The following is a 17,966-nucleotide window of genomic DNA, read 5'->3' on the forward strand; positions in this document are numbered from 1 at the left end:
AAAGCTGCACATTGGATGTACTTGGACATTGATCCAAAACACAAGGCCAAATGGGCCTGTCATTGGCTTCAGCAGACTAAAGTGAAGGTTCTTGACGGTAATATCATTAAGGCATTCTGGGGAGATCTCAAACGTGCAGTTCATGCAAGATAGCCCAAGAATTTACAAGAACTTGAGGCTTTATGCCAACAAGAATGGGCAGCATTACCATCTGCAACTACCACTAAAGACTTCAAGCTGTCATTGATGTTAAAGGGGATGCTATTAAGAACTGGGGTATGTAAACTTTTGGTCAGGGTCATTTGTGTAGTTGGTCTGTTGTCATTATGGTTTAAAAAGAGTAAAAACACAGTTGATTGATCCTAAATGGCTGTCAAACACTAACCATGAGTGAAAGAAAAGTTTTTGTGTTATCATTCATATTCTCTAAAAAATGGCCAATATAGACCATTTCAAAAGATGTAAACAACACTGGTCCAGAAAAACTTCCTGTTTCAGTTTGTGACTGTTTTTTAATTTATTTCACATATATCATTATCTTTAAGATGTTTGTTTAACATTTTAATTCAGTTTTGTATGTTCTGTTGGTTGTATTTTATCCCAACGTTTATCTAGTGTTCAAAAACTGAAACAGGAAGTGCTTCTGGACCAGTGTTGTTTATATCTTTTGAAATGGTCCATATCATACATTCTGCCAGGGTATGTAAACTTATGAGCATAACTATAGAGAAAATATTTTTACATTTGACAGAATTTACGCTTTTGACTTACAACGCATTATATGTTAGACATTTTTGTATCTACTCAATGCTTTGCAACAGAGCTGTACAGGATCACAATGATAATAAAGATGTGGAGGAAATATCCGGATGGATGAAGATCTTTGCCTCAGATGATCTGTCACTTATGTTTTTGATCATCACAAATGAGAGAGTGTTTCTACTGTGTACTGTACTCGACTCTTATTGACTTGTTCATGACGCATGCGCGCACACAGACAGACACACACACAGCACTCAACGTAGGATGAGAACATTTTGGAAACTGGGTCATTCCTAGGAAACACTTACATTTGTTTCTCCATGACTTTCTTTGTATAAAACTGATACTGTAGATAATTTGTGTTTGATTTGACTTTTATTTTAAAATCTGAAGATAGCACAAGAGTTTATATCACTTCACATGATTATGAGATTAAGACTTAAATGTTCATATGATGTGAAATTAGTTTTTTGCTTTGGATCAAACCTTCTTTTATGATCTCTCACTCTTTATATTAAACAATATTCATTCTGAATTTTTCTTTTAAGCTGTTTTAATTTCTGTATGTATTTATTCGACAAGTTTTTTAATGATACAAATTAATTCTGTAAACTTGCTTAATCATGAAGCGAATGATGTTTTAACTGCAGGTTTTAATAAACACCAAGAAAATAAATATAACTGTGAATTTACCAGTAGTCGTAAGATTCATCCCAGTTGTCAAAGTGCACCAGGAATCGGTTATCTACCATGTCCGTAACCGTGGCAACACAGATGAATGAAGGATTCTTCTTATCGACAGCTTCCAGCTTCATACCAACTCTAAATCCAGACGGCGTCACTGTCTGCATAATAACACAAGTAAATATATCATTCATTCATATTCACTTATAAATATTCACAGCTTTCACCAGTAGCTCTGTACACAGCTCAATTCGCAGTGCAAAAGGTCATTGGTTCGAACCTAATGAACACACACATACTGATAAAACATTTATACCAATGACTTGTAAGTCACTTTGGATAAAACCGTCTGCCAAATGCATAAATGTAATAAATATTTATACTCAAACTATGTGACTTCTATTCCTATTGAATGACTATGCATGATTACATTACATCACTTTTAAAAGAAGAGAAAAAAAATATTTAATAAAAGGTTTACAACAACAGGAGAATGAGAAAATGATGCCAGAATCATGTCATTACATTGAGGTGCTATAGTGCCATCTGGAGGAAATGAGATGTGAGTACAGTCGGACTGATGTACTTAACTCACCATGTTCTGGTTCTGAAAGAGAGCTTTGGATGATGTCTGTATTTTATTTAGTTTAATGTAAGATGACCAGCTAAACTCCTCCTCATTCATTCCTACAACACACAAACACACGTGAGAAACAACAGCACATCTCAGAGCAAATACATCTTTACTGTAGGTGTTACACTTAAGGAAACTGAAAATTATGCAGTTTTATTTTAAGCAATTTTGAGCTTCATGTTTCCACATCGATATCACTGAATCTCATCTCTTCTCATGATGAAACGAATGTGACCATGCACTTTGTCAAAATAAACTGAAAAGATAAGCACAAACATATCTTGCCTTTAGGTGGATGTAACTTGTGTCCGGTTTTCTCACACCAGCCGACTGGATGAATGTCAGGAGAGTTACAGTTTACCCAGAAGTCATAGCAGTCTGAATATTTATCAAAGTGCAGTCTGATTCGATGTCCCGACACCTGTACATATTCACACATCAACTGTTAGCTGGATAAACATTATTTTTATGTTATATATAATATTAAAGCTCTCACGTTCATATACTGTGGTGAGGTTAGACTTTATTAGGGCTGAGCAGTGTGATGTGTATCGTGACAAATGTGTTAAGCACACAGATTCTGCTGCACTTTTTATATGATGGGATTTTTATTCAGTTATGATACATCATAATGTTTGAATCATTCAGTTAGCTTAACTTTACATCAATTACACTGCTAAGTAGTGTTGCCGTCTTTTTGTATATGTTTTAATGTTATATATTTTCTTGCCGCGTTTGCACAGATTATATGGATGAAACTGTAGTCACACAACCCATCTTAGTTTCTGATCACTGTGTTAAAGCTTATTTAAAGGGTACCCTGACTATAAACATGCAGTATGTATGGTTTAATAGATTAACACTGGGATCAATACAAATCTCACAATTTCACTTGTAGGCTGCCATTTTGCTTACGTCACAATCCATGACGTCAAAAAGTTACAATATAAAACCCGCTCTATTAACGCTACAGCAATGTAAACATGGTCTTCAATCAGTACACTGTAAAATGATGTGAAACAGAAGATGAGAGTAGACAGTAGGTGGCGCTATGTGGTCTTGAAATCTGCATGCCATTAAAAATACAAGAACATTAAAAGGGAGGTTTAATGCTATTTTATGCATTCTGACTTATTAAAACAGTTTAAGAGTTGTAGTCCTCATGCTAAACATAAGCAAAGTGTCAAAAAAGCAATTGAGCTTGTAACAGAGTATTTCTGAGCCAAACTCACGCCTCCTTTTTCCTACAAGTTTCAGAAAGTTTTTTTCAAACAGGGGTATCCGTTACGACTGATTGACCCCATATTCCTTTTATAGGCCATTTCACCCAGAAAAACACACCTGCCCTGCACGTCAAGTGAGAGCGTGAACACGCATTAGCATTGCTCCGTCCAGTAGAAGTCACCGGTATCACTGCACAGCACGCGACAACTTTGTTTTTAGCAAGATAGTTTGACAAAAGAAGTGTGTTTTTGGATGTAAGGAGAAGAAAACCTTATTTAGCTTTCTCTGTCGTAAGACAACAGTGAATGCAGTTCGTTTTTCCCGGACAGCAACGTAATTGCGAATGAGTTTGTTTGTTCCCTGGCTGCATTTCGGAGAGGACTGCTTTAGAAACAAGGCTCAGTTTGACCCCGTATTTTCCACTTTTTTACAACTATTGGAGAGGTCAAAACTTTAAAAGACCCCGTTTAGGAGTCACAACCACAGGCGTAAGTAACTCAAAATCTCACGTGTTTTGTTTGCAATCGCGCATACGTGCATGTAATGTAAACAACACCAACAACAGCACTTTGTACTGCATTTACAACATTTACACCTTTTAAAACGGGCAAGGAAGATCTAACAGTAGTATTAAGGTACAGAATAACATTTTGTGTCTCTCCTGACTGTGGACCAGCCGTCAATCTGAGTGGGTCGCCTCGCCCCTCACTGTCAGAAAAAAAGGTACAAAGTTGTTCCTTTTTCTGTCACTGGGGTGGTACCCTAAAAGGTACCTTTCTGTACCTTTATGGGTATAAAACACACTGAGATGTTGTACCTTATGGGGTACAATATTATACTTTAAGGACCTTTTGTGTACCTTAAGGAACAATTTTGTACCAGTTAAATTTTAGGGGTACAAAACAGTTAACTGTACCTTAAAGGGTACAAAATAGATCCTTAAGGAACAGTAATGTACCCCAAAAGGTACAACATTGTATTATGTTTATATACCTGTAAAGGTACAAAATGGTACCTTGGGGTACCACCCCAGTGACAAAAAAGGTACAGTTTTGTACTTTTTTTTCTGACAGTGCTGGTGTAAAATAATACTTTAAGAAAAAAAATGTAAAAGCCCCTAACCCTAAAGATTATTCAAGATTTTTACTGTCAACGAGGTGAAAATAATCCACATGCCAAGACACGCCTGTCAATTCCTACACTGTCAGAAAAAAGGTACAAAGTTGTTCCTTTTTCTGTCGCGGAACCCTAAAAGGTACCTTTTTGTACCTTTATGGGTATACAACACATTGAAATGTTGTACCTTATGGGGTACAATATTATACGCTAAGGACACAATTGTGTACCTTAAGCAACAATTTTGTACCAGTTAAATTTTAGGGGTAGAAAACAGTTAACTGTACCTTTATAGGTACACAATAGATCCTTAAGGAACAGTAATTTACCTCAAAAGGTACAACATTTTACTATGTTTATATACCTGTAAAGGTACTAAACAGTACCTTGGGGTACTACCCCAGCGACAAAAAAAGGTAAAAATTCTGACAGTGTACAAAAACAGCGCAAGACGCACTTGAGAGTTTATATTTATTTTAGACAGAAATCTTTTAGGTTAGTCTATTGTGAAATTGGGATAAATAATGGATAGTATTGCTTTGTGGCAGCGCAGCCTGAGATTTAAACATTTTAATAAAAAACAGAGGTTTATAGGTGGTCCAGGAACCTCCCCAGCCCCCCCCCCCCATCAATTCAAACACTGGTAATATTTCATAGATGAAAATGAGCATTATATGTTGGGATGTAATGAAAATATTAAATGTCTTCATAGTCGAGGTACCCTTTAACATCAATCACTTGATCTAAACCCCATTATGTCAGAATATTATCAGATATGAGTGAAGTGAGTCTTACCTCAGCAACAGAGAGAACACAGTACATGGACGGATGTTCAGGGTCGATCCCCTCCAACCTCATGCCAACTTTAAAGCCATTCTTACACTGTGGTAATGCCTGATACTACACACACACACACACACACACACACACACACACACACACACACACACACACACACACACACACACACAAAAACATATATGTAAACAATGTTATTTCCTGTCACTACATCAATAATTCTAACTAAAACACAAACAGATGCGTGTTAACACAAGCTGCACCTCTCTGAAGAGTTTTGAAGGGGCTGCGATGGCTCTCTCCTGCTCCAGATATGAAGCCCAACACCAAACCTTCTTCTTCCCTCCATAAGGAACCGCTGCATTATGGGAAACAGTGACAGGTGTCATGTGACTCTCATCCAGATCAGCACCAGTTTACATGATTGTGACTCACTGTATCTGAGCAGAGCTGCGTCTCCTCTACGTTTTCTGCGACCTCTCGTTGCTCCTCGTGCCGGCTGTCTGCTTTCTTTCTTTTCCTGTAACACACACACACACACACATCAAAACTGACAGACACTTCATTAAAGCGATGTACAGTATGTTCAGAATAGATATGGTACAAAAACACCAAAAACAGAATTAGTAACAGAATAATGATAATTTAGCTGTAGATTTTAATATACATTTCCAGAATGTTCAGTAGTTTAAGAAGACACATGCTGATAATCATAAAGTTTGTTCAGTTTAATTTTAAGGGGACAGAGAATGAAAAACCATTTTTACCTTGTCTTTGTTGAATAATGGAAGTCTACCCACATTCACAAACATACAAAAAGTGCTAGACATACTAAACTAAATCTCAGTCTCATAGAAATTCCTCTTTTAGAAATGATAGCCAGAAAACGGCCCAATCTGAAAAACTGATGCTTATGACATCACAGGCATCTCACTGCCCCTCCACTTTAAAATAATTGGCTACATTTTTTGAGTGGCAGCAAAGTCAGCCAATCAGTAATGAGATTGCAAGTTAAGCCAGTAGGGGGAGCCAAATAGGTGCAAAAGCACTTGTTTAAAATCCCCCACCCTAAGAGAGCTATCTGAGAGAGGTTTTTAGGAAGCTTCTAAGGCATTACAGACCCAAACAAAAAAAATTGTCACAGAACAAGAATAAATACCGCGTTAAATCATTCTATGTCACCTTTAAGGCACTTTTAAGTGATAAAACGTCCTTGTAAGTCTAAGGCTAAAGAATGAAAACTCACATAGTCTTCATCATCTTCCTCAGCAGCTTCCACTGAGCTGTCCACATCTTCAGATGTTGCAAGGCGAGGTCGCTTTCTTCCAAGCATCTCTCCATTTGTACTGGAACTTTCTTTCTTCAGCTCTCTGTCAGAAGATGAGATAACATTAAAATTCAACAAGCCATCATTTCTGTGTGCAAATAAATACAGAACTATAAAAATGCAATGTCTAAAGATGACTTTTCTTACTGTTTGGAATAAAGAATTACTCTGCATATCATGAAATCATGAGTATTTGCTTATAGACATTGGGGACTGAAAGTCTCAAAACTACAATCTGACGTTGCCCACATCTCCACAAATAGTTTAAAAGGGTTTCAAGAAAAAAAGGTTCTACTTCCATCCAGAAACACACTTTAAGGGCGATTTATAGTCGTGCGTAGGTCCTACAGCGTAGCAGCGACGGCGCAGGTTCCGCGTCGGTTTTCATTTATACTTGTGCGTCGCCGTCCGCGTCGACGTGCAAACACCCGCGAAACCGCTGGTTGGCAGTAATCACGCGTGTTACCACAGAAGCAGCAGAAGTCGTCACAGAAGAAGAAGCTAAGCAAGTTAACCCACAAACGAAGAAAAGATAGCAACTTGTTGTGTATAATTTGAGAAGACCAGCAATGATGGAAGTAAATAAACAGCAACTTATGTTTCAGTTTGAGTTAAATCACTCCTCAACTTGACTCATCTTTGTTTTCACCGTCTCAAACGGAAATACCTATGACGCAGTTTTTTTTACCTGACGGGAGGGGTTCTGGTGGATCAATCACAGTGCTTACGGTCCGCGTAGAGCCGACGCGCTGTTAGAAATTTTGTGAGGTGCGCGTCAAGCTACGCAGAGCTACGCACAGGCTACGGATAGCCTACGCCGTAGCTACGCCGTAGGACCTACGCACGACTATAAATCGCCCTTAAGCGTTTTCAATTTTCCAGACTGAAACTTCAAATGGGTTCAGGTTTGTGTAAACTAGTCATTTGGTATAATCACACCCCAAATGACAAATCACTTTATAGTGACTTTATAGACATTTTGGATAAAAGCGCCTGATAGATGCCTAAATGTATTTTTTTTTTATATTTAGCCAATTATGTGACCAATGTTAAAGGATATTACAGTTCTAAACATATTAAAAAGATTCAAAAATAATTTTCTGTTTTCAAAACACAACATGCAGTATGTATAGTATAAATTCAATGAATCCATTTAGATACACACCAGAGTTTGCGTTATACTATTTCATTTGAAAATCCCGACAGTCAATTATCCGTCATTTCATGTATTAATGATAGAATTGTTTTCGTTCACCTGTTCATTTCTAATCATGAACTTACAAGACGAGCATTCAAGTTCAAATGTGTTTATTTATTTGTGAAGAGAACATATGATGAACAGAGACTGTGGATCACTTTACATGTTTAACATCACATGAAGCAGATTAATGAATTATTTTTTTCTCGCAGTGACAGACAGCTGAGGCGATAAAACACACGAACTTTGTGCTGAACAGGCAAATATGAACAAATCAAATTACAAAATACTAATGGGATTAAAATAGCAACAGGTGTGTAAAAATCTGAATTGAATTAAACACTGACTGTGTATCTGAAACCACCTTGTGTAATAAACGCATGAAGACAGATAAATGCAGACTCTTGTCATTAGATTTTGTGTTTTTACCTCAGATACACGATGCAGTTTGACTTCTGTTCTGGAGATTGATCGCGTGCTCTTACATTACGGTTAACGCGATCTGACGCACACACGCATGCAAACACACACACACCCAGTGAAGTTGCCTAATCACAGACCAGAACGTTGCAACAAAGTTGACCAAGCCACGGAAAATACCGGATTATCTGAACATCAAATCCACGCAAAGGCAGCTCTTATAAACAGCAAACAGGGAAATAATAAAAGGCATTTGACTTACATAGCATCCATTTCCTGCTGCTCAATCTGGTCCAAGCTCCTTAATCCTTTATTTATTTTTCAACTGAATGTCTTGTAAAGGGTGATTTTGTTAGCATAAAAACATATTTTCTTTTATCTCAAGGTATTTCACTTGCTTTCACTTTTTAGTACTGTATCTAGCAGTTACATGGCAATCTGCAGCGTGGTTATGAGACTCTGAAAACGATCCAATCACATGAGGTAAAAGACACAAAAAACTATTCTGATTTGCTTACAACATAAGTGGGAGGGTTTGGGGCACACAGTCCTGCGCCCCAGGGTGGATCCGAAACCAGCCAATTAGAGCTCAGCCTCAGGTCACAGGTTTTTACCCTTTTTACGAACCTACATAGACACTCATTAGGGGTGCGCCCCAGACACACAAACATGACACACACAAAACAACTCAGTTTTGATTATTTATTTTTTTTAAGTGCCCATCTTATGACTGCTTTTCCACAAGTTATATAGGTGTATGAGTTCCATAAAGCATGTTTCAAAAGCTGTTTGCTCGAAATAGCTTGTAGGAAAAGATTGTTACCCATCTCTAGTAGCCTCTGTTTCAGGGCAGTTCAGATTGTGCCGTTTTGAGCTAGTCTTACATATTTATGAGCTGCTGCTCCTTTGATCACGCCCCACTACTAACGTCATGTGCCCGTGCCCGTGCGCGTGCTCAGTGGTATCGTGAGCAGTACAGACCATACTGTGTTATTATTTTATATATTATTATTATTATTATTAACGGTTTATGTTGCCAACAGACAAATCATACAGAAAAGAATCACTAATAAGTACACTACAGGAGAAGAAACTCATGACACACAATGATTCCAGAGTAAATTGTGATGTTACGTTAGCAGTCACAACAATAAACTCATTTTCCCTGGACAATGCTAACATATTCCCATTATAAAACATTTTCAAACGCATTATTTTCGCAAATTATATAAATTAAGACCCGACGGGGGATGTATACTGCTTGTGGACCGCGTGCTAATTGCTAGAAGCTAGCGGGAGGTCCGGACCGTAAAGTTATAAGAGGCTCGGGGGTTAGCCTCGTCAGAAAAGCCGGGGCGGTAAGGCCCGGTCTCGGTGTGTCAAACTCATCACGACACACAAAGATTCCAGTGTAAATTGTGATGTAGCAGTCTGAACAATACACTCGTTTTCCCTGGACAATACAAAAATTTCCCGTTATAAACATTTTCAAGCGCATTATTTTCGCAAATTACAGAAATTAAGAGCCGGCGGGGGATGTATACTGCTTGTGGACCGCGTGCTAATTGCTAGAAGCTAGCGGGAGGTCCGGACCGTGTATATATCTATGCGGACCGTAAAGTTATTAGAGGCTCGCCTCGTCAGAAAAGCCGGGGCGTACGGTCTCGGTTAGTTTGGCAAAAAGCTTTTAGCTCTAGCATCATAAATGTAGTATTTTGTGACAGAAGATGACAACATGCAAAATATAACGTGACTTCTTACCTTTTGTGATGAAACAACGCGATCGCGAATCGAATCCAGTCTGTTTCAGATGTGTGAATGATCCATGAAAGTCCAATAAAATACATCCAATTACCATTTTTGTCCACAAATGCTTATAATCCGTGAAATATAGATACATAGTCTGTTGTTTATCGCCTACAATCTGAGGACTGTTTGCGTCGTAACACACTGTATATAAGATTACTCCGGGTTCCAATAACCACGCGTTAAAACTTTGTTTTTAAAAGTAGGTTGGAGTATAATCTATAATATCCAAATAGCGCTGTTATTTCCGTGAGAGATGATAACAGCACAGAGGGTCTCATTCAAGTGACTGCTCTATGCTCTCTAGCTACCTGGTGGGTGGAGACCTGCGAGTGGGGTGGTGGGCGGGAAAATTCAAACTGAATGTGACGAAACGGTTTGTTACGTCACAACGGAGCTGAGTTTTAACTGGCGCAATCTGAGACTCAAGGCAGAGGACATTCAGAAACCTGTATCTCACTCAAAACAGCATGGATGGATTTTTTTCCAAGTTTGTATGCGTGTGGGAGCATCAGAGACACAAAATAACACCCCAAAACCCAGAAAAAGTGAGTTTTTCATAATACGGGCACTTTAAATAAATTATAACATGACTAACAGTGAAATAGTACCACTAAACGATTTTATTTTGTATTAATTTGCATTATATATTTATCTTTTTTGTAACATGTTAAAGTAGCTTTCTTCTCTGGCCAACTTTGGGGGGCGGTGCCCCAGCCGCCACTGGTGCTCACCCTGTGGTTTGTATGGGTCCTTACACCCCAATATAGTGATGGGGACACTATACTGTCAAAAAAAAAAACTGTCCTTCAGATGAGATGTTAAACCGAGGTCTTGACTCTCTGTGGTCGTTAAAAATCCCAAGATGTTCGTTAAAAAAAAGAGTAGGGGTGTGCCCTGGCATCCAGGCCAAAAATTGCCCATTGGCCATACACAGCACTTTCAACAGACACATGGCCATCCAAAATGCTTTACAAATTGCCTCACATTCACCCATTCACTCACTCATTCATTCATACACCGACGGCGGTGTCAGCCATGCAAGGCGCCATCCAGCTCGTCAGTAGCAGCTGGGGTTAGGTGTCTTGCTCAAGGACACCTCAACACTTGGCCAGGTGGAATCAGGGATTGAACCACCAACCTTCCGGTTTGTAGACAACCTACATGAATCACTGAGCCACTGCCGCTCCGTTCATATGTAAAGCGCTTTGAGTGCTAACTAAAAGTGCTATATATATGTAACAAAATTATGAAATGTGTGGTATTGAAATGTGCGGTGTTGTCATGTGCAGTATTACTGTATGTGTAGTACTCACTGTTGTTGAGTCTGCTCCAGACAGCGCTCACTACAGTGAAGTCCATCAGACAGAAAGTCCACCACAGATCCCTTCCTGTTACATCGGACACACACCAGACCTCGCTCGACCCAGGACTTCTCCTCTGACACCGAACCTTCAGTAAGACCTGCCAATCAGCACAGATTTCTCTTACTACATACACTACACCATGTCTCTTACTGACCGATCCTACTATAGTTCATCTGCATAAAAAGAATCCTATGGAAGCCAATTAAAAAAACTCCATGGGGTGGATTTTGATGAAGGGTAAGTTTATCAGTATACATGTTTACGTGAGGATATTCTGGTGTGTTTTACCCTCTTGAGCAGTGGGGACGCTCCACGTGGTGGTGGCGTGAGCTTTTCTGCTCCTTTCCTCGTCCATCTCATCTGTTATGACCTCCAGGACCCCAAACTCATTCACCTGAAACTGACCGACAACAAAAAAACATTGTTTTGTCCTCCAGTGGCCCTAAAAGCTCCTATTATACTGCAAATAATATTATTAAATTAGTAATATAAAAAATGCCTTGTGTGGGATACCTGGACGCCAGTTTGAAAACCCCTGATCTAATAGGCCTAAATGGTTCTGTTATATTTTTGTATGTCCACTTAACCAGTAAACCTGATGTCAGATCTATATTCAGGGTTCCCACTCTAAGTCAAATTCCCTGACTTTTCCCTGATTACAAATCAAAATTTCCATTACCTATATCCAGGATGCCATGAACCTGGATAATGTAGTGTACACCTTTTAATAAAAATGTATCTTAAATGTGTGAAATGAATAAACAGTGCCAATAAACAGCTGCTTAACTTGTAGTCAACAGAGCCTTGGACCTGCAAATGGGATTCCTTAAAGGAAAGTTAAAGGAAAACCACAGTTTTTCATTATTTTACTATGTTCTTACCTCAACTTAGACAAATTAATACATACATATCTGTATTCAATGCATGGACTTAATCTTTGTACAGCGCGTCATGACTGTGTTAGCATTTAACCTAGCCCCATTTATTCCTTAGGATCCAAACAGGCATGAATGTTCTCTCTATTTAAAGACTGTTACATGAGTAGTTACACGAGTAAGTATTAGGGATGCACCGATAGGATTTCTTTGGGCCGATACCGATACCGATTTAAACAGACAACTTCTGGCCGATACCGATGCCGATATTAAACACTTGTATACAATACTATACAGTTGGTCTATTTGCTAGTTTATTTCTGCATCAAATAATTTTTACTGAACATGGATTTGATCTAATAAACATTCAACCAACATAATAAGAGAGGCACAAATTAAGCTAAAACAAATATAATAAGACAGCATGACAACCTTCAAAGGTGGTTTTTGCTATTCAGCATTTATTTTATTAACAACATTAACTCGTTTTTTTACATATAATGGATTTCTTTATGCAGTTAATTAATAAACAATTAGTATCGGCCTTTCTTGTGCTAATGCCTTTCTTGTGGTTTCAAATTCACCAAAAATCGGCCGATAAATATCGGCGGCCGATACATCGGTGCATCACTAGTAAGTATGGTTGGACAAAATAAAATGTGGCGGTTTTTTAAGCAGTTAAAAATGAGAACTATATTGTATGGCGGAAGAGCACTTAGTTTGCTGCACTTCGACCTCGGGCGCAGTAATATTGACGGAAGTTTAAGTTTGATGGCTTCTAATTCATCCCGGGTTTGGATCCTAAGGAATTAATGGGGCTAGGCTAAATGCTAACACATTCACGATGCGCTGTACAAAGATTAAGTGCACGCATTGAGAAAAGAAAGGTATGTATTAATTTGTCTAAGTTGAGGTAAGAACATAGTAAAATATTGAAAAACGGGGGTGTTTTCCTTTAACAAGCAGATTACATTTTGATCATTTTTTTAAATTTAAAAAAATATATATTTATATAATTGTATATATAATTCCCAAACTTTCAATGTCTGGAAAATACCTTTTACTAATTCCATGATAGTTCCATGACCCCTGGGAACCTTGTATATTATTTGAATGTAAAAAAAAACATATTTAGCCTAATACACAACCGTATTCTTATATTTCTTTCCTTCCTAAAAATCAATAGCCAGTTAAGCGACTTATCAATGCCCATATTAATCACAATAAAACTATTTTTAAAGCATTACTCGTTTTTTAAAGTATTAATGTGATGTGACAATAAAGTGCAGTACCGTACAGTACAGTGTGTGATGTGTTGCATTGTGCTGTCAGCAGAGGGCGCTGTCGCGTCTCATTCACTGCGCTGCAAACTTTCAGCCTCAAATTCTCTTCAACAATACAAGCATCGCTACATGCTCACATATTATAACATTTATTGTGTTTTGCTTCATATTTATATAATCTCGAATGATATACCTAACTCAAAGATTACGATATTGTTATGTCTGTGCCTGTGATGAATTTAGCCGATGCAATTGGTATTTGTAGGCTAGGTATTTATTGTTGAATTATTTAATTCATTTGTTCAACGAATATCTAAAATCTCATCACATACGCGCTTTAGACTTCTTTTCATGATGGGTGTTATTTCTAAACACGTATTTTATGTTTGTAGACGATAGTTTTATTTTAAACTAGTGGGTTATGGATGACGACGATGATAGAATAAACACAAATTTTCACCGTAAATATTAGTAATAATGTTTTACATCAAAGCAGTTTATTTCATAATATTTTCTATTAATTTCTGCAGCTGTATTAAAAGAGTTTACGGAGATTTAGGTGAAACGATTCAGCACGACATTGCGGGTGTCGTTTCTCTTTAAATGTCATCGACAATGAAATGTGATATTAAATATTACACGGCACAGTATAAGATATAAAAGTCTGATATAATAGAAGAAATTAGACTTTTCTTTAATGTGTTTTAAAGGCAGTTTCTCAAAATGGCGGAGCAGGAATTATATTCACTACTATATAATAATTGAAAGGCACAGGCCTGGAAAAACGCGTGATGATTTGTGATAAATCATATATAAAGTAAGTGATGGATCTGATCTGAGGACTGACTTAGGTCTGATCGAGAGATGTTTTGTTTCGCACGGTCAGTTCCTGTCGTTTCCAGCATAGGAGCGAATACACAGATAGCTTTTGCATTAATCTACAAACACTCATAGAAACGCTTTCATTCTGCCGTCACACGCACACGTGCACTTTAAGCCGTTTTATCGACTGCGTTTATTTGTCGTGTCAATAATACGCGTTATTCTTTATTTTCATACTCTCTGTCTCTCTCTCTTCCTGCTGCTGCTGCTATTATTGATGACACGTCCAGGCGTTTTCTACTTTATATCTAACTTTCATTATTATTGCCTCGCATTAAACCTACCGCGAAAGTCAAACACGGCGCATAACGGCTTATTATAAAGTATAAAATACGACACAAGCGGTTTATTTAGCGGTGCGATTGTTTTAATTTGTCTCTTTCTTACCCAAATTCTCCCACGAGTACTGAGAAATTGGTCAGGCGGACTCCAGTGCGCATGCGCAGAGCCGTCGCGCTTCATCATGACAATAACGAAAGTTTTGCGCTGAAACATTTCACATGATCGCTCACTATACGGCGCGTTTGGTCGCGGCACGTGTTCGCTAACTATTCCGCGTCCTCGCACGTGTGTGTTTGCGGTGTTTAACTTGCAATGAGCTGCTCTGGTGACATTAAACACATAGGTTACTAAGAATAAGATCCTATGTTCAGTCGAATCTACCTAAATGTAAAGACATTGCTGGATAAACTAGTGAACACTCGTGTTTATGTTATTCAGGGACTGACTGTGAGATTTGACGCATTATCAGTGTGAAGCTCTATTTCTGCAGAACACCATTACTGTAGTTTTATAACTGCTGAGCATTGTGAAGTAAACTACAGTAAGCTAAACTATATCGACTTGTTCAGAACAACACTGGACAATAGCTTAGTTATATTAGATCTAGATATGAGGAATTTTATGTATTTTTATAATGAATGAACTTGAAACATTTTAATCCAACAGATTAGCATGAAATATCTATTATTTCATTAAATTTTCAACATTAATATGTTAAAATGTGTCATATAAATATTCTGTATTTTGAAAGCACTTTGAATTGTTTTAATGTATCATATTTTTAATACACCATTCTTTTATTTCCTGTTTTTTTATACAAACTCATTGCACATTCATTTTTTACAGAAAATAAACATATACGGTTTGCCATTTCTGACTTCATTACTCTAATATCATTGGGAACTGGAAATGTGATGTATTTAGGAAGATGTATTTTGTTTTTGTTTATTTTGCACTTTACAGTGGGTTTACATGAGTCTGATCACATATTTATGAATCAATGCTGTTCAAAATGCAAAGATACAGAAATGTAATTCAGAGTTGTGGATTCAAGGAATAGTTCACCCAAAAATGAATTTAGTCACCCTCATGTTTTGTGACAATCCTGTAGCCATTTCTTTGTTCTGCTGAATGCAAAGGAAGATATTTGTAATGAAGCATGAAACAGAAGCACCATTGACATCCAGTAGGAAAAAATACTACTATGGAAGTAAATGGTGCTCAAAAACGGTTTGGTGATAGACATTGTTCAAAATACAGTATCTTTCTTTGGATTTAGCTAAACAAAGCAACTTATAGGCCATCAGGTTTTTAACAACACAAGGGTGACTAATAGATGACAGATTTTAAATTTTTAGGTGAACTATCCCTTTGATTACTGGCAGTGGCACAATATAGACACAGACTAATACTGTACATCTATACAGCTCCATGCGTTTCTCAATCTTATTCACTTTAATCAGGGATATGAGGTTGATGCAAGATTTGCATTAAGTCAGATTTACTTATCATACAAATATAGTAACACTTCTTATCCCAGTAAATATATATCTTTGGGTATGTTCATTTTAAAGTCAAATTATAGGCACAAACCAGAGTCTTGACTGCAATAGATCCCTTTTGAACTTTAAATTCCATTCCAGAGTTTGGTTGGAGTCAGTATTCTTTGTCAGTATGACCCTTAAGGATAAACTTAGTTCACCCGAAAATAAAATCCTGTCATCATTTACTCATCTCTGACTCTGGTATGATTTTTTCCTACTGTGAAAGTCAAAATAGAGTTTTATCTGTTAAAGTATTTTAAAGTATATATCTAAAGTATTTCATTACATTATTGTGTCTTATAGTTATTTATTTATAATTTAATTTGTGTCAAATTAATATAGCTGCACAAGAACCAATGTTGTTGTTTTTTTCTCTGTGATTGTTAACTTTGGTATAGGCCAAAGTTAAAGGGCTATACACCAGAAGAGACGTGACTGAGCTGTTATGTAATACTGTAAGGCATTTTACTTTGTTATTAAAACTAAACTATACCTGATGCAAATATCTGTGTAAATATGTCCTTTTCAAATCAAAATCTTTTCTGCCTTGGTTGCAGTTTTACGATGGCATCAAATTAACTTCAGAAATAAAAATCTATAAAGAATCAATCCAATGTTTTAAGATATTTACTGTTTGTTGGCAACATTAGTAATTAATTTGGTTATTTATTTTTCTGGTTATTTATTTATGTCTTTTGTACTAACAAAACCAAGTTAATGACATAATTTCGATGAGAAAACACATGAATTAAATCCCTTACATCACTAAGTGTTAAAGAGCACATATTGTCCGATTCACAATTTTTCATTTCCTTTGATGTGTTATGCTGGGTACATACCAAAATATTTTTTTACATCTTATAAGATTTTCAAAATGTGATAGACCACAAACATGCGGATAAAAAATCCTAGATTTATCCATTTTGGTCCTATAGTGCAGTGGTTTTCAAACTGGGGGCCGGGCCAGTTTTATGACATTTTATGAAATACATTCATTTATCATGAATTCTGTGTAATTAAACCTAAAAAATAAGGCTACTAACCAAAAGCACTACTTTTTTGTATAATTTAATGCTTTTTTATTAAAATGTTGAGTTTTAGAACAGTTTTTTGTCACAAATTTTCTTTGGGGGGCCGCAAAGGAATGCACTGTACACAAGGGGGGCCACATGCTGAAAAAGTTTGGGAACTGTCAAAGACAGCACATCGTGACTTCAAAGTAAACAAACATAGCGAACATCGGGGATAAATAATATTTACGATTTGCGATCGGGGTGGCTCCAACTTTCTTCCGATCAGGTTTGGACACTCGTAACACACCTCACACCAAGGGAAAATCTGATAAAATAATCAGTAGAACCATCAAGATAATCGGGACATAGCTAGGATTGTCAGAAGGGGGGAAATTGGCCCAAAATCAGCCCGATAGATTATCTTTTTTTCTTGTGTACCCAGCATTAGTGTGTGTTGGGACATGTTAATGATATGCAAAAGGTACATACTCCAAAGTAAACGATGACGTGAGTTATTGTGTCCAACCTAAATCTTTTTTCTTGGACTACAACAAACACACGGATTGTAGGCAACAGTTTACTTCCTGGGCTAAGACCGACATTATCATAATTCCTCTATTCCTCACAGCCTGTAAATTAACTCCTGTTAGCATTGCATTGTGACCGAATCTTTCAAACATGGTATGGAGCGTCACATTTCCAGCGATGTCAGAGGTATTCAGACCAATCACACATACAGATTAGCTGGCCA

General features: G+C 37.3%; 1 protein-coding gene across 3 annotated transcripts in view; it reads right to left on the minus strand.

Annotated features, from left to right (window-relative positions):
* The window catches only part of l3mbtl3 (L3MBTL histone methyl-lysine binding protein 3), a 72,852-nt gene extending 57,972 nt beyond the window's left edge, over window positions 1–14,880 (minus strand). For all 3 annotated transcript variants that reach the window (XM_065268974.1, XM_065268973.1, XM_065268975.1), the window contains exons 1-10: window positions 14,764–14,880; window positions 11,625–11,736; window positions 11,286–11,433; window positions 6,465–6,588; window positions 5,654–5,738; window positions 5,482–5,576; window positions 5,216–5,320; window positions 2,366–2,501; window positions 2,042–2,133; window positions 1,456–1,607 (exon numbers count right to left, since the gene is read on the minus strand). In XM_065268974.1, the coding sequence (XP_065125046.1) occupies window positions 1,456–1,607; window positions 2,042–2,133; window positions 2,366–2,501; window positions 5,216–5,320; window positions 5,482–5,576; window positions 5,654–5,738; window positions 6,465–6,588; window positions 11,286–11,433; window positions 11,625–11,736; window positions 14,764–14,871 (1,157 nt within the window). In that variant the 5' untranslated portion in view covers window positions 14,872–14,880. The remainder of the gene's footprint in view (window positions 1–1,455; window positions 1,608–2,041; window positions 2,134–2,365; window positions 2,502–5,215; window positions 5,321–5,481; window positions 5,577–5,653; window positions 5,739–6,464; window positions 6,589–11,285; window positions 11,434–11,624; window positions 11,737–14,763) is intronic.
* Between the last annotated feature and the right edge of the window lie 3,086 nt (window positions 14,881–17,966).

The sequence above is a fragment of the Paramisgurnus dabryanus genome, chromosome 12 (genome assembly GCF_030506205.2).
Source record: "Paramisgurnus dabryanus chromosome 12, PD_genome_1.1, whole genome shotgun sequence".
Classification (NCBI taxonomy): Eukaryota; Metazoa; Chordata; class Actinopteri; order Cypriniformes; family Cobitidae; genus Paramisgurnus; species Paramisgurnus dabryanus.